Source organism: Talpa occidentalis, unplaced genomic scaffold, assembly GCF_014898055.3.
Source record: "Talpa occidentalis isolate TD23 unplaced genomic scaffold, MPIMG_talOcc4v2.1 talOcc4.7, whole genome shotgun sequence".
In the NCBI taxonomy this organism is placed as follows: domain Eukaryota; kingdom Metazoa; phylum Chordata; class Mammalia; order Eulipotyphla; family Talpidae; genus Talpa; species Talpa occidentalis.
In genome coordinates, this window is record NW_023605083.1 from 67,068,192 (window position 1) to 67,093,400 (window position 25,209).

The 25,209-nt window shown below is 48.6% G+C and overlaps 1 protein-coding gene across 3 annotated transcripts in view; it reads right to left on the minus strand.

The window, feature by feature from the left end:
• ASTN2 (astrotactin 2) overlaps positions 1-25,209 on the minus strand; it is an 834,050-nt gene that overhangs the window by 220,130 nt on the left and 588,711 nt on the right. For all 3 annotated transcript variants that reach the window (XM_054689531.1, XM_054689530.1, XM_037494593.2), the window contains 3 exons: positions 19,965-20,089; positions 16,039-16,143; positions 13,402-13,581 (listed from right to left, as the gene is read on the minus strand). In XM_054689531.1, coding sequence (XP_054545506.1) covers positions 13,402-13,581; positions 16,039-16,143; positions 19,965-20,089 — 410 coding nt within the window. The remainder of the gene's footprint in view (positions 1-13,401; positions 13,582-16,038; positions 16,144-19,964; positions 20,090-25,209) is intronic.

Consider the following 25,209-nt stretch of genomic DNA (forward strand, 5'->3'; position numbering starts at 1 on the left):
AGTATTTCTCACCTTAATGATCCGAACTACTAGATTGCTCAGATTCCCATAGCCATAATGCCTGTTACCCTAAAATATGCTGGGCATGAACGCTCTGACCCAATGAATAATAAATTAAAATTGAATCACGTTTTTACTACTGACAATTGGTACTTGCCAAAATGGGGCCACATGGACCTTCTAATCCCATTAGTTAAAATAGTTAATATGGCCCAGTAAACACAGCCTTGGGGGGTTAAAACCCATATGCAAGACTGATTTAGAAAAAGAGTAATTACTCCCACTGCTTCACCATTTAATGGCCCATTATCCTGTTCTTAAACCTCCTGGAAAGATGAATGGCACCTCAGGATGGATTACTGTAACCTTATTGCCAAAGTTCCACACATTAAAGCTCCCAGTACTAATTCTGACATTACTAATTCCATCCGATCAACAGCTGGTAAACATTTTGCAGTGATAGAGTTGGCAAATATGGTCCATGCCTTTGTCAACTAGTCTCATGGCCACGGTTTCCCTTCATTTTCATCGGGACCTAATACCCCTTTACCTGACTACCCCCGGGAACTCTCGGCAGCCATGCCTTTGCATACGGCCTACAGACACGATCTTAGCCACATCCAGCGTTATCCAGGAGCACAGAAATAACACCACACAGATGACATCCTTTCCTGAAAAGATCCATTTGACACACTCACTGATCACCTATATTCACGAAAGAATTCACCAGAAGGGGCAGGCCACTGCCTCGCACACAGTACCAGGTCCTGCCACCTTGGTTCCATTCCTGAAAATTTAAGGCCCATTTCATCCCTGACACTGTCAAAAACAGCATCCCCCTTGTCAATAGAAGCCCAGCCTCTTTCAAGCCTTTTTTCTTGGCGTGTGTGGCATCACTGAGCCAAATATTCCGCACATGGGAGGGGGGGAAGGGGGAAGGAAGGTCCATCCCACTATTCCAGAATGACAGGTGTTTAGCGTTAAAAACAACTTCCTGATATTCTTTGGATTTAACTACTGAGCAACGGATGAATAGAACCACATATTTTTGTGCAATATTTAATATTTAATCTTGAGAATAATAATCTCTCAGGTGCAAGGATCTGAAGCTTGTTTGACAAATTTAATGATTCTGTAGATGTGTTAGAAATAAAGCTAAATTAAAAATACTAGGACTCCATGGGCGGAGAGGGAACAACCATGCACGTTACTTCACCAGACCTAGGGAAATATACTTGGCACTGATTGCTACACTGGAAGAAAGGACACATACACATAGGCACCGGTTTCCTGGACCCTCCATGAAGGTCAATTAAGTGTCAATTCAGTGAAAGGTGCAAATGATGATGAAGCCAAAACCCCAAAGGTGGGTATTCTTCCCCCTGCTCTGGTGGGACTCAGCCACATATGCCTGTCTATCCCAACAAAATGAACAAAATGGGGATATTCAACCCAGCCTATTTAATATGTCTCAGGCTGTCCTTCAGTGTGTCATAACATCTTACACAAAAACTGGACAAAAATGAGCAGCATGGGAAGACTGTGAGTTGAAATAAAACCTCTCTGAGCAGACGCGACACTGGACATGGCAGGGGAAAAGCAGCTGCCTAAGGGAAGGCATTGCAAATGGGGAACTTGATTCTTACGCTGGAAGAGTGTCTTCCCCCTCTGGCTTCAACGATCTAGACAACGAGGTCCCAACCCTGCTTTCTTTCAGGGCTTACCTTCCCTTTGAACACAGACCGGTATGAACCCAAGTGCCCGCTTTATACTGCCATTAGTTGCCAAGGGTGGGCTGGTGCAGCACATGAGCTGTCCCATAGGAACTGGAGATTTGTCATATTCAAAACTGAGCTCAGTGCCAACAGCGCTTTTGTTCCATGTACAGAACACCAGCACCGACTGTGCTTGACAGAGACCTCACCCCATCTCCCACAGTTTCCCTCACCTCCCACCTCCAGCGTTCAGTCACAAAGCTGTCATCAAACTAGCTAATTCATATTTTCACTCCTATTTATATTCTTTTGTTCATCCTCATGACTACTGAAATTTAAGATGCTATGACTTTCCTTGTAAACCCTGCTGTACTTTCCAAATTGGTCTTCCCACCACTAATCTAGCATTCCAGATACACTTTCCCGTCCCACGTTGAGCGCTACTGCATGCCAGTGAGAGTCAAACTTTAAAATACATATGCTACTAATAATACGCGATTCCTTTAAATGGCCTTAAATGGCTCCTAGTTAGAAGTACAGGTTCCTTAATGCACTCCACACATCCAGTTGGATTTAATTCCTGCCTGACTGTATTTCTAGGTTTATCTCACCACGACTTCCATTCCTGCCCTAGCCATCTGCTCCACCCACACTTTTTTCTACCTCAGGGACATTTTTGTATGTGCTTTTTCTGTTCCCCAAAACACTTCCTCTCCTTACCCACCTATGTCATCCTAAATCTAGGCTCCCCCACGTATCCCAGGGTACCTTTCCTGATTTCCCACACAGTTGGGAGTCAGGGATCCATGCTACAATTTGTTTCTTCCTCAGCCTTTGCACATTGGGTTGTATTTTCCTGTGACTCTCCAAGACCAGACTGAACTGTGAAGTCAGAGCAACATCTAATTTATGGCTGCATCCTCAGCAGCTGGTATAGCACTCGAAATCTAGGAGGCTTTAAAATTGTTGCTGGATAAAACCAGGGCAAGGGGTCAGTGTGGCTCATATGTTGATTTATATAAACACTTTGGGTCATATTTAGCACCAGCTGGTTATGCCACCTCCTGCCCCTCCTACCAGCTGCTTCCGTGAATCCCTGGCTGTAACTGCAACAGAAAAAGGGATGTGGTTGAAAAGGGAAGAGGAGTGATTCTCTCAGATTGACTTCTCTTGAGCAGATCTTCCAAAATATTAAAAGTTGTGTGCCTTTCTGGAAACTCGACACAAACTTTGTGTTGCTGCAAAGTCACAACTGGAAGAAAAAGCTAAGAGAGATACCTGCGAGAGTATAGTATGAAAACTATATCTCATTAAGCATTTACAAACAAAATACATTCCTTTACCACGTTGTCTCCTGAATTGCCTCTCAACACACTTTGCTGCATAGAAAGCAGGAAGAGGGAGTTAGTTGGAGTCTTAATTCTGTCACTAATTTATAGTAACCTTTGAGCAAATTGCTCATTATCCCTGCAACTCCATTTCACTATATGAATAGATTTATTAAACCAAGGATCTTTTTAGTTGTAAATTTCAACGGTTCTGATGCCCCAGACCCCACATCTCCTGGGTAAGTGTGGGGCAGAAGGGAAGTGAGCAGAACCCAAACATCCAGAGCAATCTCTGGGTCCAGATGGTGTGTCAGAAGGAAAATGGGGATAATCTGGATCTCATAGGGTTGTTACAGAGGCAATCAATGCCAGCTCTAACCCAGACGATCAATGGTCAAGGTCATCTCTAAGGTTTGGCTCAAAGCCAACACCCTGACCCAGAGCCACGGTGTTCCTAGGAAACAAGAAACTGGTGCTGTTGTCCCGCAACTCACAGGACAGGATCATGTTGGGCTGTTTGCTTTATTTCTCACTCTTCCTGACCAAGTAATTGTTCAGGGGTTGAGAAATACCTCTCAGTGAGAACACTCTTCTTAATGCCAACTGTGGCAAAGTAATAGCAAGACGTAAAAGACAAGCCAACTGGAGCAAGAGAAGTTGGAAGAGAGAATGCAAGAGAGAATACCTTTGACCAGCTGGATGCCTGTGGATTACCCATCTCACTTCCTCTGAGGCTCAGTTTCCTGGGTATAAAGACACCGGCCTCAGAGGTTTAGACGAGCATTAGCAGAGATGGAGCGTGTGGTGTGCCTGTGTACTTGCTGGCCCAGGGAGGCAGTAGGGATGTGGACTTCCACTCAGACCCTCCCAGGACAGAATCCTGCCTCTGCCTGTGAGCAGCTGTGTGACCTTAAGCAAATGGATTTTCTCATTTGGAAAGTGGGGAGAATTGGGACCTCACAGGGTTGTTATGAAGACAATGTGAGATCATGGGGTCAGCTGGCTCATAGCAGGAATTCAATACCAGTCAGCCATCACTGTTCCCTCTCCTCCAACACACACACCCCCAACACATTCTTCTGGACCTCTACAAGTTTGGTATTCAGCTGTGCAAAACATCCCCCCTTGCTGGGGATCCAGGTTGTGCTTACTGGAAACTGCCTTCTGTTCCCACCCCCCGGTTCTGGCAGGATTCAAATTCTCAAACCGGCAAATCAGCCAGGGCAGAGACAGCCATGATGTTAGATGGTCTGGCAGGAAAGAGGCTACACCTTAGGCTGCCGTCCCAGCACGGGAAAGGGCTGCATCACTATGCTTTTGTCTGGAAATATAACATATATTATTAATAATAATAATAATAATAATAATGTGTGTGACCTACACACACACACACACACACACCCCTATGCCTTCCTCTGCCACTGTCTGACAATAACAATCATCATTATTGACTCAATTGTGTCTCATCATAAAAATAATAGCTACTGTTTCTTGAGTATCTCTTATGTCAGGTACAGTGATAATCACTTTACATTGTTTCATTAATTCTCATGGCAATCCTGTTACCGTTTCATTATATATATTATATAAGTATTAATAAAGATAAATTGAGATTCAGAAAATCAAAATGCCTGCCCTAAGTCACACATCCTGGCAAATGGAGCAGAGGGAGCCCGCACAATTTGATGTGTATGTTACCTGTTGAAACAACACTTGGGCAACAGTGATTTGTGTGGGGTTCTTACTATGGGCTAATGAATCACCTGATCCCATATCATGAAAGGGGTAGAAGCTTTCCCAACTAGCTCCCTGGTACCTCCCAAACCGGTTTCTTATTTTTGCTTCACTTGGGGCATTTGCAGATTCAGTCTCTTCTTCATGAGAGTTCTGTGGACAGAGGCAATGGCAGTGTCTCTAACAGGGAGACAAAGACACAAAACACCGAAAGTTCTAAAAAAAAGCCCCTGGTGTTACTCAGGAGGACCTAAGGGATCCAGTCACACTGTTCCCCAAACATCCAACTCTGCATCTTTTCCCCTGAATCCTGTTCCCAGTTGGCAAATGCCCACTCAACTCTAGCGCCCTGTTCAGACATCTCCTCCTCCAGGGCAGCATTCACCCCAGCTGGTTAGGGGCCATGCACCCAGCCTTGCCTCTTTTGTTTCCCACCCTATACATGCACGCGCGTGCGCGCGCGCACACACACACACACACACTCCTATGCCTTCATCTGCTGCTGTCTGGTCACCTGTTAATCCTCCCCATTTGACTGTGTAATTTAGTCACCTTGGCATCTTAGACACCTGATACAGGGCCTGGCATAGCTTAGGGACTGGAAACAGGCCTGTGCAATGATGGGACTGGTGGGGTGTGAGAAAGGATGGAGGAAGGAAGGGACACAAGAGACATGAGATTGGGGAGGAAAGCACTCGTGGTGCAGTATTTGTGGGTGAGGCAGCTCTCAGGTTAGCAGCTCCCAGTGACCTGGGGGAGGCAGCATCTGTGCACTCAGCCAGACCACTTTGTTCTTAGGAAGGGGCTGAAGGCAAAGGGATAATAAATGCCCCATTTTCATCTCCAGGGAAAGTCTACATTTTTAGTGCAAGACTGGACAGAAGGTCCTATCTTCCGACCCTGGGAATATATGATGGGGGAGCAAGTGTGGTCTGACCCAGTCTGTATGAATGCAGGGTTACTATTTTGCTACAGCCTCAGCCTTGTGTCCCCTACAAAGGACAATGGGCCAGTCTCCAGTGTATCATGCAAGTATGTGTGTGTGTGTGTGTGTGTGTGCGTGTTTGTGAAAGAGAGAGAGAGAGATCCTAAAATAAGAAAATGGAAAATCTCTCAACCAATGACTCTGCCATCTATGAAAACATGGAGGACTTTGGCAATCCGGAGTCTTTGAATTTGCTTTAAGTTTTCAGCCGGGGGGGAAAACCAATAAATGCTTCCAGCTGGTTATTAAATCTTTTGCAACTTCAGGTTCTAACTGACTGCAGACACTGACCCCAACTTTTCTGTCTGTACAATGGGAATGGCTAGCCTCCAGGGAATGGCACCACCTTACCAGGAGTCAGGTTCTTGCTCTCACACCCAGGACAGACACCGTGTGTCCTCTCCCACCGAGCTTAGTCCTGACCCAGAATATCTGTCAATGCATACTCCAGGCAGTCACCACCATCGGAGCATAAAACACTCCCACATGAGGAGAGCCAGGACCTCGCTAGATGGTGGCTGAGGCCTCTCCAGCTCTGCGCCTTGGGATATGGCTTCACGGAGCCCTGGAGTGAAGCGCCAGAAGCAGGTCCGGAGAGGTGCCATGAACAGAGTAGTTACACCCCTGCCCAAGCTGAGGGCTCAAATTCTCAGTGTCCGCTTTCCTCAGATCTTCCAAGTGTGGCTAAAAGAGCAGAACAGAAGAGCACGTGGTGGCGCTAGGGTCTGGAGCCGAGCCCCCTAACCAGCCCCCTAACCAGGCTGCTCAGCAAAGTCGGACAAACAGGGTCTTGGGGTTAAAGCAGCCCGAGTTCAAATCCCTGCTCGGCCCAGCTCCCTGGTGTGAACTGCCGCACGTCATCTCAGCCCTCGGAGCCTCAGTTTCCTCGAGCGTGAAATGCAGATACCACCACCTACCTTTCAGCTTGTTACGAGGAGTAAATTGGATGAAATAATGTACGTGTAAGTGTTTGGTGCGGCGGGCCGCGCTGAGCACAGGCGGAGGATTATTATTCTCCGTGCGCACCAATAGCAAAAAGACTAGGGTGTTCCGTTCCAGATGGACTCAATCTAAACCGGGAACAAATGCTTTTTTTGGTAATTTCATCTGGTGGAAACGGCAGTCTCATGGGCCTATTTGTGTTTAATGAAGCACATCCTGTACGGTCTTTTTGCCTGGTGCTGAGGAGACGTAAGTTGGCTCTTTCTGCAGCTTGAGGGAGGGGGGCGGGGTGCAGTAAGAGGGGGTCCGGCTTAGAGCCACCCTCTGCCGGCCTCCCAGCTCGCCTAAGAAAAAGCGCTGCCCCACAGCCGGCTAGAGCCCAGGCTGAGGTGTTTAACCCCTGTTGTGGTTAACCAGTGTGATACCCAGGATGGCTGAATGGCAGATGGGATGAGGACAGAGGGGGCTGAGGGGGTTGGCTGGGGACCCTCAGATCTGATAGGGTCTTGAAATCATGGAGATGGTTTGGAAATTGGCCTCAGGGCAGTAATAGACACCCAGGAGTTTTAATTCAGGAACAGTATGATGGGATCTCCATTTTAGAACATCCCTAGTTGGTGGATTTTATGTGTCAACTTCAGTGAGTCACAGATGTCTGGGTGGTTGGTCAAACTATTCTGGATGTGACTGTGAGGATGTTAGTGAGGGTTCTGAGAGATAATCAGTAGACTGAGTGAAGCAGGTTGCCTTTCCCAATGTGGGTGGGCCTTATCCAATCAGTTGAAGGTCTGAGCAGATTTAAAAGGCTGACCCTCCCTGGAATTAGATGGAGCTCCTCCTGCCAGACTAGTTGAGCTGGACAGAGGTCTTTTCCTGAATTTGGACTTGAACTGACACATCAGTTCTTGGGTCTCAGCCTTGACAGCTTTGGAACTAGAACCTATACCATCAGTTCTCCTGGCTCTCCAATCTGCTGAGCAGATATTGGCTTGGAATTTCTGAGCCCCTGTAATCATGAGACAATTGCTTATAATAATCTGTATCTCTATATCTCACTCTATATGTGTATATATAGTGTTAGTGTTCTAAAATGGAGATCCATTGTGCCAATCTTGGATTCATGTTTATGGGTGACCGTTGCCCCCTAAGGCTAATAATACACATATGTGTGTATATAAATATATTTTCTATGATGTCATAAATGATACACATGATATCATAAACATGAATATTACATATAAAAATATTTTAATATCGCTCTTTCTTTTTCTCCCTCTCTCTTTCCATCTATCCATCCTGCTGGCTCAGTCTCTGGGAAACCCTACTCATCCTGTCCTCAGGGCTGCCATGTGGTTTAGAAGGATGCGGACACAAGTCTAGGTAGGAGGCCAGGTAGGAAGGAGACCAACACTGCGGTCCAGGCAACCGTGCTGGCAGCTTGGGACAGGATGGCAGCAGTGAGGTGGAAGGAAGTAGGCAACTTCAGCAGCTGCTTGGGAGTTAAAACTAACAGGACTTGGGATCGGTTAAAATGGAGAAGTGAAAGAGAGGGAGACGTGGAAACAGACTCCTAGATTTCTGGTTCTGCCTCTAAACAGATGACTAGGTCTTTTCACTAGAACCCTGGAGAAGTATGAAGCTGTGGGGCCAGAGTTTGGGCAGACAGGGCTGCCAGCCTCCTAGCAAGTAGCAGAGGAAAGCCTGGCGATGGAAGTGCAGGTGGTAACAGAGAGGGAATGGCATCTAGGAAGTGGGGCCTATAGGATGAGGTCCAGTGAAAATACATTTACTGCTTTGAGAGAGGAGAATAATCTAATCCTGTAAAGGAGACAAAGAAAGAACAGGCAGGAAGGACAGTGGGTAAACCAGAAATATCCGGTAGCAAAGAAGCAAGCAGAGAAAATGCCTTACTCAAGCAGGAAGTGGTCAATTCCATCAAATGTTAATGTAAGGTCAAGCAAATGGAAACAGAAAAGTGGCCCCCACCCCACTGTTTAAATCACCACCAGGGAAGCAAACCGGTACCCATGCAGGTCTCAGCTCCAACAGAGACACCTTTCATGTCTGGTTGCCTTCTTTGAAGCCAGATCCTTCAGGAAAACCCAAGAGAGTTCTCCGGCTCACATCAGCCCTTGGCCACACCTGTGCTCACAAAAGGATGACATTTGACTATCATTCCCTTCTCCCCCTACCCCCTGGACTGCCTTTCAAACAGCCAAAACTCTTTTAAACAGTCATCTAGGAAGGTTTTCACTGACATTCAAAAGCACATTGTAATTCAAATGGAAATGCAGAAATTCATTTCCTTGGACAGTCTTGGGAAATCATAATAGAGATAAAACATTTTTTTTAAGGGTGGTGGCAGGTTTTTTATCTGTGGGGACACCTCTGCGCCATGGACTATCCTGTCTAACAGCAAGAGTAGGACAACCTTCACGTGGAGAATGGCCTTTCCCCAGGGTCAGGGTCTCTACATGTGGGAAGGGCATATTGATTTAATACCTTTTCTCTTCAAGACATTCTTTGTCTATTCTCCTTGTGAATTTCCTTTTCTCTTTGTGTGTCTGTTTTTCTTATTCCTCCTGCCTCCCTTAGTTCATCTCAGTCTCTGTCTCTCTGTCTCTGTCTCTGTCTCTCTCTCTCTCACACACACACACACACAATGAACAACTCCTGACATAAACACACCCTTCACCTTTAATAGTCACTTTCTCATGACAAAGAAGGCAAATGAAAATTCAGGAAACCCATCAGATTGGTCATTTCTGCATCCATCACTAGCCCCCACGGTAGAGAATGACAGGGGAAGACAAAAGTCAAGGTCACAAAGTCCTTTGGTATCTCCCTAGACTTCTAGGCAGCTCCCTCCACTACCTCCACTCCTACAGCCAACTCAACTAAGTGCCACCTATCCCATCCCCATCCTTGGTCCTGAGTCAAATGACAAGGGATGAGAGCAAATCCAGTGATACCTGCCCTTCTCCCTGACACATAACATGTGTACCCACACACACATATGGGCATGTAGTGTTTCAAGGTCATAGTTGGGGAGAGTGTGTGAATATTGGGTTAAAGAGTGAAATGTAGACCCGATTGGGAGAAAGGCAGCTTTTCAAAATCAAGAATATCAAGAACACAGCAGCACACAGTGAAAGTAGTAAGCTGGGAAGAGACTAAAAACTTCACATTGTACCTATGCTGCAGAGCCTGACCTGCTTCCCTGCTAAACATGCCGGGCCAGCCTGGTGTTTTGGGGAGACACCTACTACGCTAGTTGTCCCAAGACCCAGATCTTCCTGGTTTCCTGCTATAATTGACCTGTCCATTGCTCCAGTGCCCTCCAGACTGGCAGAATGCCCAGAATACCCATTAGGAGGTAGAGAACTCCACCCTCTAGCCTGGCTCTTTCCAGTCCTTCCTGAATCCAAGTGCCTCTCTAGAGTCAGCATCAGAGGCCAGGTCTGTTATTTTAGCTTTCGTTTTGCCCTATCACCACCAGTTCCCCTTCCTGCATCTGGGCATCTGGACAGGCATATCTAATTGATGGCAGTTTGCTTTCCCAAACACCCCAGTGACCTCCATATGGTAATCACCACAAGCCACTCCCTAACCCATCAGCACCGGTATCTTAAGTGAAAGCAATGGGCCATCACATGAGGGCGACTGGGTTCCCACTATGTGCCAGCTGCCTGCCCCTGCCCAATGCCTATCACTGGATTTAAAACGTCTATAACAAAATGACACAACATTGGAAGGCTGACACAGGCTGGCAAAGGACAGGGTGTAGACAGCTCCCACTGTCCACTCTGGGTCCTCAGTGCTGACCACAAGCTCTGCCCAGAGGAGGAACTTCGGAGAACTTAGTTCAGTGAACTAAAGAAATAATGAAGGATAAATACAGCTTTCTTTCCCCCTCCCTGGAATGCACATGAAGAAACACTTTGGGGAACGAGAATAAAATGAACCTCTCCTGGGAGATATTTTAATCAGGGACATGCACCCTCCCCTCCCCCATTCCTCCCATCCCCACCTTTCTGAGGGTGCCCTGATCATAACAATGGCCAGTGCTCTAGCATCAGTGGACCTGGAAGGGCTGGAAGGCTTGCTTCTCATGTCCGGGACACAAGATCTGGGCAGAACGCAGGAAACACTGGGCTCCGGAGGGACTTCAAACACCGTCTCATTTCCTAACGGACTGTGGGGCCTTGACAAGTCCCTCTTCTTTTTAAGCTTTAGGTTTTCCTTCTTAAGAAGAGAGGTGGATACTTTTGCCTCGTTGCTTCCAAGACAGGCTGCCTATAGAGTATAAAGGGCTGGGCAGATGTCCATGGTGTCATCTCCCCAACCTCTTCCTCCAACCTGGACACTTGCAGCCAAGGAGAAGCCACTGGCTGTGGCTGTACATAGATTGCGAAGGCTCCTGGAGCCCCTCTAGCCCTCACTCTCTGGGTTGCTGGGACTGTCCTTTTCTCGTGACACCATAACCCCCAGGGAGAAATGAGGACTAAGGTTGCACATTAGCAAGAACCGGGGCAGTTGTAGAATCATCAGCCCATGCCCAAAACTTTTGCTTTATTTTAAGCCACTGTTTGTCACGGCCCTTCTGTAGGTCAGAATGTATTATCTTGTTTCATCCTAAAAGGCACACGAGGGGATTACTATGCCTCATTTAACACAGGAGGAAACTGAAACTTAGAAGTCACTTTGCCCAAAAGAGCCGGTAGGGATGTGGGGAGAGGCATCAGGCCCTTGCGTCCTGCCTTTCCCACTTCATCCTCTCCCTGTTCATCCTCTCCCTCCCAGCTGTGCCCCCAGTGTGATCAACCTCCAAACACAGGCTCATCCCAACGTGGTCCCCTGTGGGTCCTTGTTTAGAAGATGTCAATGACCATAGATGATAGCTAGGGAGAAAAGGGCCTCAAACGATCTCTGAGTCCAGAGTGCTCTCAGTTCTCCTGGAGAAAACTGCCCGCTTCTCATCCTCCTACACCCAGATGTCACCAGCAAACTTCAAAGAGTAAGACTATAGTGTTTGATGTACCTGCTAAGTGGTCACAGCTGACGGAGACGGAGAGAAAAGGAAGAGTGATAGAGAAAGTGTCTCCCTAGACACCTCAGTGTCTCCCTAGGTTCTTACTGGGAGCGAGCATGGATGATGGGAGAAAGGAGAGCACCTTTGCGAGAGCCACCCAGCCAGTCTGCGGCGCACCAGGTTTTAAGCCCACCTCTCCCCTCCCCCAGCTGTTCTGGCAGCTTATTCCTTCCCACTTGTAACGGATTCCATGCATCTTATGGACAAGGAAAGGGATTTTCTGGAATGGAAAAGCCCAAAGCCTGGAAGCAGCCAACAATGGAGAGGGGATAGGATAGAACGAGAGTGGTGTCCCCCAAAAGCAGAGTGAGGCAAATTAGCTCAGTGGCCACTGTGAGTGAAGGTTTTTATAAACATAACCTAATTGTATTACTTCAGAGTCCTCAAGCTTATTGCCCTGCTTAATGATGTGTCATGTTATTTATAGGGCAATGCAACGAGGCTGCTATTGATTTAATGCACTTCCTTAAAGACCGTCATTGTCACAGCCATAAAACGAAGCTATTCCCGGACAACTCAATTATGTCCCCTGTACCTCTAAACTTCCTTCTGTCCCACACTGGTGGCAGGGAGTGGTAAGACCATGTAGGGGTGCAGGCCCCTCCCTCCCTGCCCAGGACATAAAGAAGGATTCTGGAAATGGGAAAAGCAGGTGCATTGGGGCTTTATGCAGTCAGAGATGGGAGACAACATGAGAAAAGCTGGGCAGGGTGTGCAGTGCCCCACTCTGTCATGGTCCTGCCCAGGGAGGCAGCGCGTCCCCAAGAAGCTTCTTCCTCTCCTCTGGGCCTCAGTTTCCCCACTGAGCCAGTGAGCTGCAGTCTCCTCTGGCTCCCATGCTCTGTGCTCCTGTGATTTGGTTCTTAGAGGGAGGATGCCTGAACCAAAGGTGCAAGCACATTACTGGCATGACTCCCCACTCTTCCAACCATCAAGAGCCTTTTCTTTTTAAATTAATAGATAATAATAATAATGATAATGGGAAGTCACCTTCACCCTGCTCTTATTAGCTGTGTGTCTATGGGTACGTGACTTGGCATCTTGAGACTCATTTGCTCATCTGTGAAATGGGAACAGGGATACAGGGATCTATGACAATACACAATGCATACCGACCTATTTCTAACTTCTCAAAATGCTGTAACATGAACCACATTCCCTTTGATGTGGGCGGAGGCAAGGAGAGCTAGTTGTGTGCCCATTTCACAGAAGGAAAAAGCGAGGTGGGAAGGGACTGACTTTCCCCAGGGGAGTGGTGGGGACTGATCTTCAGCATCTGGGGCTTTTCCAAGAAGCCTGGAGATAAACGGTATCCAGGAGACATGCTCCCTGAGCCTAGTCCTCCTCTGACAGTTGTTTCAAAAGCCTCCAGAACATGACCTTGGGGGCTTAGAAAATGCATGAGAGAATACCAAGAAATAATTATATGGTCCCCTCACTCTGTGATGAAATTAAAGCCCAGAGAGGGGCAGAGACCTGCGTTAGGTCACACAACATATACGTGGCAGAGTCAGGAGTCAGAGTCCAGGGATTTCAGTTTTCTCCCAGACACCTTACCTGCACACTCCACCTGGCCGCTGCCTCCAGTAAGCACTCCAGGCTTACCTTTCTGATACTGGAGCCACAGCTGCTGCTGGACCTTCTTGCTGGGGAAGTGGATGATGCAGGTGAGCTCAGAGCCGTAGAGGGCCTCGGCGATATAGTGGGAGCCGTAGTGCTGGATGAAGGACAGCAGCTCTTCCCGACTGCTCTCCTTGGTCAGGATCTTCAGGACGTTGGTGAAGCCTGGACGGAGGAAGAGCAGGTGGGGGGGGGGTCAGGCTTGAGAGGCTGGTAAATGAGCTGCAGGGGGCTCTTTCAGCCTGGAACTGTTGCCTTATGCCTCACCCTAGTGTCAGCCAGGTGGCCGCACTTGTCCAAATGTGCTTGGTATTCCCTCCCTTACAGGCAAGGAGCTGCTCTCTCTGGGGGACACACAAGACACTCTGAGTGAGGGGGGATGGACCGGAGAGGAAGCTCAGCCGCCTAGACCATCAGGACCTGAAAGTCACAATCAGGAGGTTTCCAGTGTTCTCTCTCCATTTACATCCCTGCCCTCCCCTAACACTCTCAACACAGACACTCCATTGTTCACCTGAAATGCCCCCCCCACTTCCTCCCTTAAGACATAACCCAACTTTGGGGCCCCAGATGTCTCCCCTCCCTGCCTTCAGCCTCTTCTGACAAGGGCACCCCCTCTCTGCACCTACAACAACAGCAACAGCTCTGTCCCATTTGTCCCTGGTTCTGCACATGCATCCTTCTGGACCCCCACCCCACCACTACACGTGGTGTAGTGATGTGCATTTGAAGAGGTACTTGTAACTTTAAATCACAGTTCCCAGGACACACTGGACATACCCCCCACCACTACTGTCAGAATAGTGTTCATGGCAGCACTATTTACAATAGCCAAGTTATGGAAACAACCTAAGTACCTGAGAACAGATGAATGGATAAAGAAGATATGGTATCTTTATACAATGGAATACTACTTAGCAATCAAAAAGATGAGTTTTTGCCATTTACAACAACATGGATGGAACTGAAGGGGATTATGCTAAGTGAAACAGAAAAAAACAAAACCAGAGAAATCTGACTAGAGTTGAGGCTACCAGTGGGAAGGTGGGGGTAGGGAACAATTGTTAGGGGGGCCGAGGTGGCTCAATGACCATGATGGAGGATTATGGGCCTTTTTGGGGCCCACTACACCACTACATGTGGTGTGGTGACATGCATTCGGAGAGGTGCTTGTAACTCTAAATCATATACAGTGTTGTAAACCGTTACATCCATACAAAATATTTTTTATAAATGGATAAGCAGTTTCACGCCTCATCAAAGTAAAATGCAAAAATCCAGCTCATCTCCACATTAAAATCAGCTCCAGTTTGCCAATGGTTGATTTGTAAGGGGGGTTTCAGGAGCAGCATTATTGATTAATTAAAGCAGATAAACCTTTGTAGTGGTGTTAGGAACATCACGGTATTATTCACAAGTCTGGTATAAAGGTGTGGGTGGTGGAGAAAACAGAAACGGGGCTGAAAGAATGGGTGCTTGATTAAGGAAACCCCTCCCCATCACACTGTTAGTTTACAGAACTGGGTAATTAATACAGCAGTGTTAATGATGAGATGGTTTCTGTTAAGTAATAAATAACACCACCAGAAAGCTGCCCGGTAGCTCTTTACCCAGACAGACAAAACAGCAATCAAATCACTGCTTACTAGCTGTGTGACATTGGCCAAGTTACTTAACCTCTCTGACCCTCCATTTTCTTATGTGAAAAAAAAAATGGGATAAATAATGCTTTGTTCACAGGACTGATGTAAGTCATAAGATATAAAACATGATAAAGTGCTTGGCCAATGTCAGCCATAATTACTATGTGTACTGCCCAGAGGCTGAAGGTCTCCAGTTCCCAGGGAAAAGAGCGCCACATTGCTCATGAACAGAGCCACGTTGAAAAAAGAAAAGATAAGAAAGAAGGAGTGGATCATTAAGAGACACTCAGACAAAAACCCAGTGGCAGTGTTAGGAATTAGAGTCGAGGGAGAAAACCTAGGCCAGGCCCACCTTCACTCATTTCTTCCTCTGCAGTCCTCTTTTCTTTTGATTTTATTCCTTCATCAAACATGAACATCCATAATGTGCCGATTCTCCATCAGTTATAGAGAATGCAGGAATATAGGAGATGGGAAAATAGGAAAGAACAGGCCCCATTCTGAGCACCTCCACCAGTGTGCAGGGCTCCTGTGGGTAGAGTGTGTGTGTGTGTATTGGGGGGCTGTTTATGTGTTAATGTTGGTAGGAAAATAAATCAACCAGAAATGACCAGGAATCAGGGCATGGGAAGAACTTACTAGCTACCAGCTGAAATACTTTCAGAACAAAAACATGACTTAGATTATCCTTTATCCCCATCACCCATTCATTTCCTACTCCCTCCCTGTTCAGGTACCTCTTCCTCCAGGAAGCCTCTCTGACTCCCCAGGGTGGAACCTGTTCTGTGCTACCACTGACCCATCATTGCATTGCCTTTGCTGCAATGTCTGTCCGCTTGTCCATCTGCCTTCCCTGTGGGATCCTGGGAGGCAGGGAGTCATGGCCCATCCCCTGTGCAGCACAGGCCCTGGCACAGCCTGAATCCTTGGGCACAGGTGCTGAATCCTGTCCCCTGGCTGCCCAGGCAGGGGCACTCACCTGCCGAGAGGGTGATGGTGCTGAGCTTCACACGGTAGAGGTTGCTGCGGACCCGCCACTGTTGCACCATGGGGTAGCCCATAGCCTCATCGTATCTGATGTCTCCTGGGGGAACAAGATGGTCACGTGAGCCCAACATTCAGAGACAAAACAGCAATCACTGCCCCCCCACCCTGCAGCCCTAGGCTCTGGGTACCAGTCCCTCCTCCATGGAGACTCACTCCCAGGTGTGTCCTGGCCTCACCCTACTTTTCCTCTCTGCCCCGTCCAGTTGCAGCTCCCTTATAGCCTATAAACAAGTATTGGTTTATGGTCCTAGGTGAGCCCATTGGCAACCTGACAGGGGACACGAGTCCTCTCTTGTGGTGTCTCCGTTTACCCATCTTATACAGTGGCCACCTGTGCCGCCCCATCCCATGGGCACATTGAAACATTCAAATAAGGTGCTGGAAGTGGCAGCCCTGGGGCCACGTGGAATGGCTGTGCACACAGACAGACATGGATGGGGACAGCCCAGCAGGGCCCATCCTCCACCTGCGGCCGATGGCTGCTTCACAGGGACCACAGAGACCCCACAGAGCCAGACTCATTGATTATCTGCACCCTGACACTGGCTTCCCCACTGTTTCCTAACATGGAAACAGGATGTCCATCTGCAGCATGTGGAAGACAGTGCACATGCATTTCCCATGTCGAGATGGATGGATAGACACTGGCTAAACAAAGGTAAGCAAGGTTTCTCAAAGGCCCCAGATGATCTCAGCACCTCAAATAGATTCAGAGGCAATGGTAAGTAAGCTCCATGCAGAAAATGGGCAGCATTTCTCAAAAGGCTTTGACCAAGGAACCCTGTCTGTACAAACAGTCCACAGGGCCTCGTGTTCCACAGAAAGCACTTTGTGAAACGCAGTTTTCGATAAAATGACAACAAAGACTGACCGTGAGACAAAAGGCTAGCAAGGGGTTAACTCCGGAGGTGGGTGCACAAAAGATTCTTATTTTCTGATTTCTATTTATCTCCATTTTCTAGATTTTCTACTCAAGGCTCTGCAAACTCTCCTTTTTATAATCAGGGGGAAAATACATGAAGAGGAAATGCTAGTCACATCAGCAGTTATTATTCCTGTTGTTATGTGTCCTCTGCAAATGGCAGGCGCATTTTCTCTCCTTTTCTCTTGTCCCCTGGTGAGGAGGCACTTAAAGAGATATTTGATACTAAGATTAAAATGAGAATCTCATTGGAACAAATGATTTCTTCCTGGACATTACTGCAGTATTAAAGTTGTCCATTACTGTCAACTTTTTTCTCCCCCTCCTTAGCCTTTTCAGGAATAATGTAATTTTTTAGAGGTTTTCATTTTAAAGTAAAATATTCATGATCCCCAAAGATAGGCCCACTGGAGCGAAGCTGTTTTGTTATAAATATGTGCTCTCTGTTTATCAGCTCTGCCCATCCTGCTCTTCCTCTGCAGAGGCCTGGGGAGAGGGGCCCGTGGTGGGAGCAAGGAGAGTCATGGGGAGTCAGGACAAAGAAAATAATCAGACCAGAGGACTGGACACCAGGGTCCAGGTCTCCTTGCTTCCCCATCAGGGCCTGTCCTAACTCAGAGCAGGCTTGGAGGGGATATGGGCAGGCAAGCCCATTCCCAAGAAAAGGAGACAGAACGGTCACTAAAGGCTGCTGAAGCAGCTCATTCATGTGGCCTGGGGTCTAAAGGGGTGGGGGGGCGTACTTCTCTGACTGTCAAGTCCTTCCTAAAACTACTTTCTCTGCCTTTTACCCATCCCTGCCTCCCCTCCCACCCCATAAGTGGTCACCATTCCAGCTCTCACTCCCCTCTACCCCAAGTCCTTTCTGCCTTTCTGCCTGAAACCTGAGCTCCTCTAGTGACATGCCAGCTCCTTGTGGTCAAGGCCATGGTTTATGTTATTCCGACTCCTGCGGAGTCTACAACAGAGCCTGCTACACAGTAGGTTCTCAATGAACACTAGTTTACTGGCTCACTCACTCACTTCTTCCCACATTTGATTATAAACACAGCCCTAGCCCTCACTCCACCCCTGACCCCCACCTTACCTGGCTACCCTAGATTCCCACCCAGGGATTAGGGTGGAATGATGTTCTGGAAAGGGGGAGGCATTTTTTCTGGTACCTGAATTCTGTTTTTAATTCTTGAAAAGGTAACTATCCCTTTAGTAGGGTGCTCCCAAAGATCCCTGAATCCAAACAAATAATACTAATCATTTGTATCTCTAAGAATGAACCATACAGCACCAAGAATTTTATATCTACTATCTCCAATTCTCACCACAATTCTGAAAAATAACTGTTACAGCCCATTTTTGAGAAACAGAGGGAAACTTCCAAGGTCACACAAGAATCTGTGACAGAGCCAGGTCCCCTCCAGCACAGACAGACCTTCCATTGGGCCATGGCAGCACCTGCTCCAGGAGGTGATGATCTCCCCATCATTGGGGTATTCAAGAGGGCCAGTCACTCTGCAGGGACACTGCAGACCTGATTTTCTCATCAGTGAGGAACACTATAAAGGATGCCCTTTATAGTCCATGCAAATTCAAAATTCTATGCTCTTCCAAAAAAAAATAAAAAGGGATTTAGATACAGCTTGGAGACATATTTTAGAAAGTATTTTCACACCCATGATTTCATTTGATCTGGGCCCTGCTTTGAAGCTGGACAGGTCAGGAGTGGGGTGTAGGACAGTGATGGGGGGCTGGGGCTTATATCCTGACTTGACTCTACACTGGCCGTGGGGCCTTGTGCAAGTTAAGACTCTTCTCTAATAAGTTTAAAAGGGGATGATGACACCCTTACAGGTGCCTGGCTCCCAGACCCCAGATTCTGTGGGACCTTCCCTCTCCCAGGGCCATTTCACAGGAAAGACCCTCAGTGCTTAGAGGACTAGCTAGAGGTCTGTGCCCACAGAGCGTGGAAGCCAGAGTCCATCATGTTGCTGGTGTTTCCTGAGGGCTCCTTCCCTCTCAGCAAGACATGCCAGGCAGGGTGACTGAATCACAAAGGCAGAGCCAGGTCCCTTCCATCCTAGGAGAGCCCCTAGAGTAAGGGTAGGAGAGAGACTGGGAAAAGACGAGGAGGCACAGAAGGGCAACTTGGGGTAGGGCAGAAAGCACGAAGCCTCGGGACAGACTGTATAAGGTGGCTTCACAGGAAGGGAGCAGGATTCACTTTTTCTTGGGGGGAGGCAGGGGAAGGGCTGCAGGGTAGAGTGACAAGGGCAGAAGATCTGGAGCCATTGCAGCTGTTCTGGAGCCATGGCAGCTGTTCTAGTCCTAGCAGATTTGCTGTGTGACCTTGGGCTCGTCTGTCTACTTCTCTGAGCCTAGAGTCCTCATTTATAAAGTGGGAAAAATACCTACCCCACAGAATGGCTCAGTACCCACATTCAAAACAAGCTGTATAACTGAAGTGCTTTAAAGTGAGAGGGGTTCCTGGCAGGGAAGGTGGGGGGTCCAGGGATTGTTCCTTAGAGTGATTTAAAAATGAACCTAGTATAAACAGCCAGGCACAGAGACGGGGACTGCATGATGTGGAATCCAAAAAAGTTGACTTCATAAAAGCAGAGAGGAGAATGGCTGGGGACAGGCAAATGGGGAGATGTTGGTGGAAGGACTAAGAGTCTCAGCTACGTGGGGTGAATGAGCTCTGGGATCTTAGGTCTGGCAGTGACTATAGCTAACCTTAGATGTGGCTTTGCTGAGTTAGAGGAACTGGTGTCTGCCAGGAGCCCGGCTGTCTCCGGGAAGGCCCTGGTTCTGCACAGGAGCCCTACAGCAGCCCAAGACATGGCAGATCCCTTGTGCATCCCGTCCCTCACCCACCGGAGCTTGTTGTGCCAAGTACTGAGGTGCTCGGAGGCTAGGGAAGGTCGGCAGGTGTGTCTTACCAGTGAGCAGCTGGAGGTCCGGGAGGGGTTCGGAGAGGACCCCCCGGCACTGCTCCTCCACCGGCAGCGGGATCACCAGCAACCCGTCGGCCAGCTGAGGAAAGTCCTTGATGAAGTTGTTCTCCCTGTGGAGAGGAGCAGAGACACTGCCAGGTTGAGGAAGTGGTGGCTGCCCAGGGCCAGGAGAGCAGGGCAGGAAGCTTGTGGGCAGGAGGAAGACTCATGGGTGGGTGGGTGGGGGTGCTCTGGCTTCCACGCCTCTGGTTCCCCGAATCCCAGCTCTGAGACTGTGCTGCTGAGGACACTTGAGCATCTAGGAGACCGGGCTTAAATCTGGGCCACACTCACTAACTGCCTGACCCTGAGCCTGCTCCTGGTCTCAGCACCTCGGTTTCCTTGTCTAGACAGTGAGACCTCAGGGTCATCATAAACACTTAGTGGGAGAAAGCTGTCAAGAGCTTGAAACACCAAGGGTGAGGCCCTAAAAATTGGACAGTGGGCTGCCAAACGTCCCTTTGCACAAGCACTGATGATGGTGAGCCGGAATGTGAGGGAGCAGAGAAGCGCTGGAGAGAGAGTGGGCAGGGTTAGCTGTGGAATCACATGGCAGCTTTTATAGACAGGGAGCTGGAGCCTGGAGAAGGAGCTTCTGGTTCCCTGACCACCATTGGGTTAGATTCAAATCCAGGTCACCAACTCCCAGGCCAGTGCCCCCTCTTGCCCTGAATTCTTAGGGTGTCTCTGTCCCTTCTCTGCAGCATCATCCCAGGCAACAGAAGCTGGCCAGAAAGGTCACCTCAGGGGCTGAATCCTAGTCTTAAGAAGGGTGGGGGGTGAGAGTGCTTACAGCTTTCTCGCTTCTAGACACAGACCTGCACCCAAAAGGAACAGCCTGCTGAGAGGGAGTGAGCCTCTTGTCCCCAGGGGTATGCAAACGGGTACCGTGATAGTCACTGGGCCTAGACGGCACCCAGGGCATTTCTGTATTAAAATCTGGTTTTTTGTAGTCTGAGATCCTCAGAGTTAGAGACACTAATTCCAATCTGGAGAGACAGAGGAGAGGGAGCAGGAGGGGAAGGAGAAGAATGAGGGAAGAGGTGTTTATCACTGCCTTTGCCACCTGCATGGGCAACCTTGACATCACAAGCAGAAAGAGGAAAACAAGAATATAAGAAAACCAAGCTAAGCCTTTGAAACTGCATTGCAGGTCGTTTAAAAGCAACTAGGAGTCACTGGGTCACCTTGCCTCTGTCTGCAGGCCTGGGTGTGTGCAACAGCCATGGAAGCGCATCTAGGTAGCGTGAACGGGGCATAAGGGGCCAAGTGCCCCCTTGGACTGTGGCCTCTGGGGTTTCTGATCTTTCCTCAGAAATACAAGGGGTGGAGGGATGTTGTCCTTATCCTAGTCATTCAACTAAAATGCACTGAGCACACAATGGGGGGAATGGGTGCCAGTGGGGGGTAGCAAGGAGCTGGGAGCTAAGAATTGAGGGATAGATTGGATTCTCTCCTTGTCCTTCATATAAGGAGATAACAAACTAGCCACCAGAACAGTCAGAGGGACTCGGTCGGCTATGAGGAATTCCTGGAGGGCTGGGTGCTTCTGGGTCAGCAGAGCCCACGCACTTGATTTCTGGGTTGCAGAAGACAAGACCGGCAGGTCATCAAGACTGGGCTGCTATTCTGCTCGCAAGCATCTTATCTGCCAGACACGGAGCAAAGCTCTCATCCTGCAACTTTCTCATGTGTTAAAAGAGGATCGTTAAATCTATGCAAACTGCTCCAATGACCTCACAACAATGATAGGATGATTGTGGCCTTTTGGGGGGGCCCCACAATGCACCAGGCACTGTTGCAAGTCGCTTACATGAGTCTTCACTTGGCTCTGTGAAGTAGGTGCCCTCTGGACCCCCATGGAGAGCAGGCAAAGCTGAAGCACAAAGCAGCGATGTAACTTCTGGAGGAAGGTGGCTAGAAGTGCAGACCCAGGCACCTGGCCCCAGGACCCGAAGTCCTCGTCACTGCTGTACACAGGCTGCCAGAGCTAGAAGCCATAGCACCCATGGGGGCACTGAGTCCAGGCAGACAGCAGCTGAGGCTGTGACTCATTATGACTCGGCTGCTCCCTCCATGCTGTGTTCTCCGCATGGCCTCACTAATTGTCATGAGATGCCACTCTCATTCTCAGAGCAACGGAAATGGGAGCTTTGGACATGAAATGATGTCCCTGGACTTAATGCCCAGTGCGCTCAGGAACAGGGGTCCGAAGGCAAGTTTATCTTTCTGCACTTTATCCTCCAGGGTCACCATTCTAATCTTCTCTGGGATGTGACTATAATCTCAGAGGAGGGGACAGAGCCACCTACTCTGCCCCCTTGCCTGTCTCCTCCAAACACTCTGCCTTCCAGTCATACCGGATTTGCCGCTGAGTAAATATGACCCCAAAGTGGCCATGGGAGCCAGAACAGAGGGTGATCCCAGGAGGGTGCAGGACCTGGCACATGACAGCCTTCTCCTTGGAGGGAAGTCCGTCCCTGAGCTTCCAGGAAGCAGGGTAGATCCTACAGATACACATAAGAAGGAGGGAGAAGTGTAAAGAGGGAGAGAGAGGGAGGGAATGAGTTCACACACCAGTGTGGGAGGCTGGGAGGGAGGGAAGGAAAGAGGCCAGGACGAGGGCGAAGCAGCGATGATGACAAGACAGCAACTGCACACACCAAGGACAGCCCTGGGGCCTGGGTGATGGCCACGAGTCCTGCAGGGCCTCTGCCAGCAGAGGGCGCCCGGGTCCTTTGCATCCATCAGCTTTTTCTGGAGGCAGAAGTGGGATGTGAAGGCAGCTGCTGGAAAAGTTCCCGGCCCCCACCCCCCAGAACCTCAGCAGGAACTCTGTCTAGACAGCAGCTTCAAAATCCACCCACCTGGAAAGGTGACCTACAAGGGAGGCTGGCGGGGTGCAGCTTAAATGCAGATGGTCAGAAACTGAATTCAGATTCTTAAAGTGTGTGTGTGTGTGTGTGTGTGTGCGCGCACGGACAATCACTAGGAAGATAGGAAGAAGGATGACCAATATTTATTGATTGGTCATATCTGCTGATCATCCATTATGTTCTAGGTAGTGTGACAAAATGTGTGTGTGTGTGTGTGTGTGAGAGAGAGAGAGAGAGAGAGAGAGAGAGAGAGAGAGAGAGAGAGAGAGAGATTGATTGATTCTCACTGTATAGGAGCTCTAGAGACAACAGCTATGATTATTCCCACTTGTAGATGAAGAAATGGATACTCCCAGAAGAGGAGGAATGTTTCCCACCCAGCTCCACCCAGGAAACAGGTGTGCCAGGATCACACTGTCACATTGTCACCACCGGGCTCCTCACTCAGGCTGGCACCCAGAGAGCACATTCAGTGAAACCCTCTAAGCCAAGCTCTGGGCTCAGGGATAAACTGACACCAAGCAGAGTAAGGTGTGTTTTGTGTCCACAGATGTGGCTGTCTGTGCACGTGTGTGTGTGTGTGTGTGTGTGCACATGTGCATAAATGAATGTTATTTTGAGTAGAGACAGGACAATGTAGTGATAGACATTTCTTTTTTTTTTTTTTTTTTAATAGAGGCATGTTTTTATTTATTTATTTGTTTGTTTGTTTGTTTTGTTTATACATGCACTGGGTACAGTCAGAAGCGCGGGAGGGCGAGAGAATTCACCAGAGCCAGAGCGGGGAGCAGAGCAGGCAGAAGGACCGAAGGACACTGCTGAGGGGAGCAGCGGGCGGCAGGAGAGGTCTGCTCACCATGTGGGACCCTCCTCCGGTGGCCGGGGAGCAGCTGGGGATCGAACCGCTGCGCCACAGAGGTCGCCGGCAGCTTCGCAACCCAGCGCTCAACCGCTGCGCCACCGGGGAGGCCCAGTGATAGACATTTCTTTAGACAAACATCTCTGAAGAGAGTTCAATCTCTGCTGATGCTATACAGGCATGACTCATCACATTTTGTATAGATCCCCAGGGCTTCATGGGTTCCCTGGGAGTGAGAGGTCACATTCCTCCTATTCATGTCTTGGGCCTCCCACATTTCAGGGACTGTTCTACATATCAATGAGACAGCGGTGGAAAATCAGGAGGCCCCCTTCATGGAGACATGAGGTGAAAGCACTGGAAGCTTCACTCTCTAGCCTTTTGCCTTGTTTATTGAGTCACTGCCCTCTGACCTCCAATTCTCCAGTTGCACTGAGTATCCTCAAGTTTCTCTTACAGGGCACACCCCTTCCTACAAAGGATGCCTTTGGAATTTGCCCTCTTTCTGGAAAGTTCTTGTGCCTCCTGCACCTGGTTAACTTCTACTTAATCATTCTAACTGAACATTATTTCATTGCTTGTGAGAAAAATTCCCAGGATCAGCTATCCCGTTATACTCTCTCTTAGCTTCTTGTTCTTGGCATAGAAAATATGTTTGCACACTGTACTGTGTAAAGAGATGGTTATAGTTAGAAGATAAAGTTTAAGGGGGAGGTTTAGAGACCAAAGGAGGAGAGCTGGGAGGCCCTTAACATAAGACTGGGGAGTTCAGGAAGGCTTCCTGGAGGAGGTGAGTCTTGACAGATTGGGAGGATTGTTCAGGGAGAGAACAGGGAAGGGAAGTGGGGGTGGGAATTAGGCAGAAAGAATAGCATGTGTAAGGTCCAAAGGGTGTGTGTGTGTGTGTGTGTGTGTGTGTGAGAGAGAGAGAGAGAGAGAGAGAGAGAGAGAGAGAGAGAGGTGGGGGGAAGAGGAGGAGGGGAACACACATTGAGTAAATAGCAACGATGGGCTGGAGAGGGTCAAGTGGGCATCAGATCCTAGGAATCTTCTACGTAAGAAGGGAATGTGGGCTTTATTCTGAGGACATTTTCTTCCAAGAAGAGCTTCACAGATCCTAACCACAGGTGTCTCATGTCTGACACCTCCCTTGTCCACTACACAGCAAGCTCCCTGGGGCTGACACCATGCCTGCACCAACCACTGCTGTCCCCCAGGGCCCAGCACAGTGCAGGCTGCTTATTAAGTAGATGCTCAAAAAACACTGCTTGAACAGTGTTTGTTCAAAAGAAAAAGGACACCCAAGACAAAAGTAACATGTGTAGGACCTGCACCTCTTGATGTCTTGGCACAAGGTTGCAGCACGTTTATGGACTCAAAGGATTTGGGGTGCATGAGTCAAAACTTGCAGATCTTGCACAAGAAGCTTTCAAACTCTTTGTTCTTCCTCTAACTT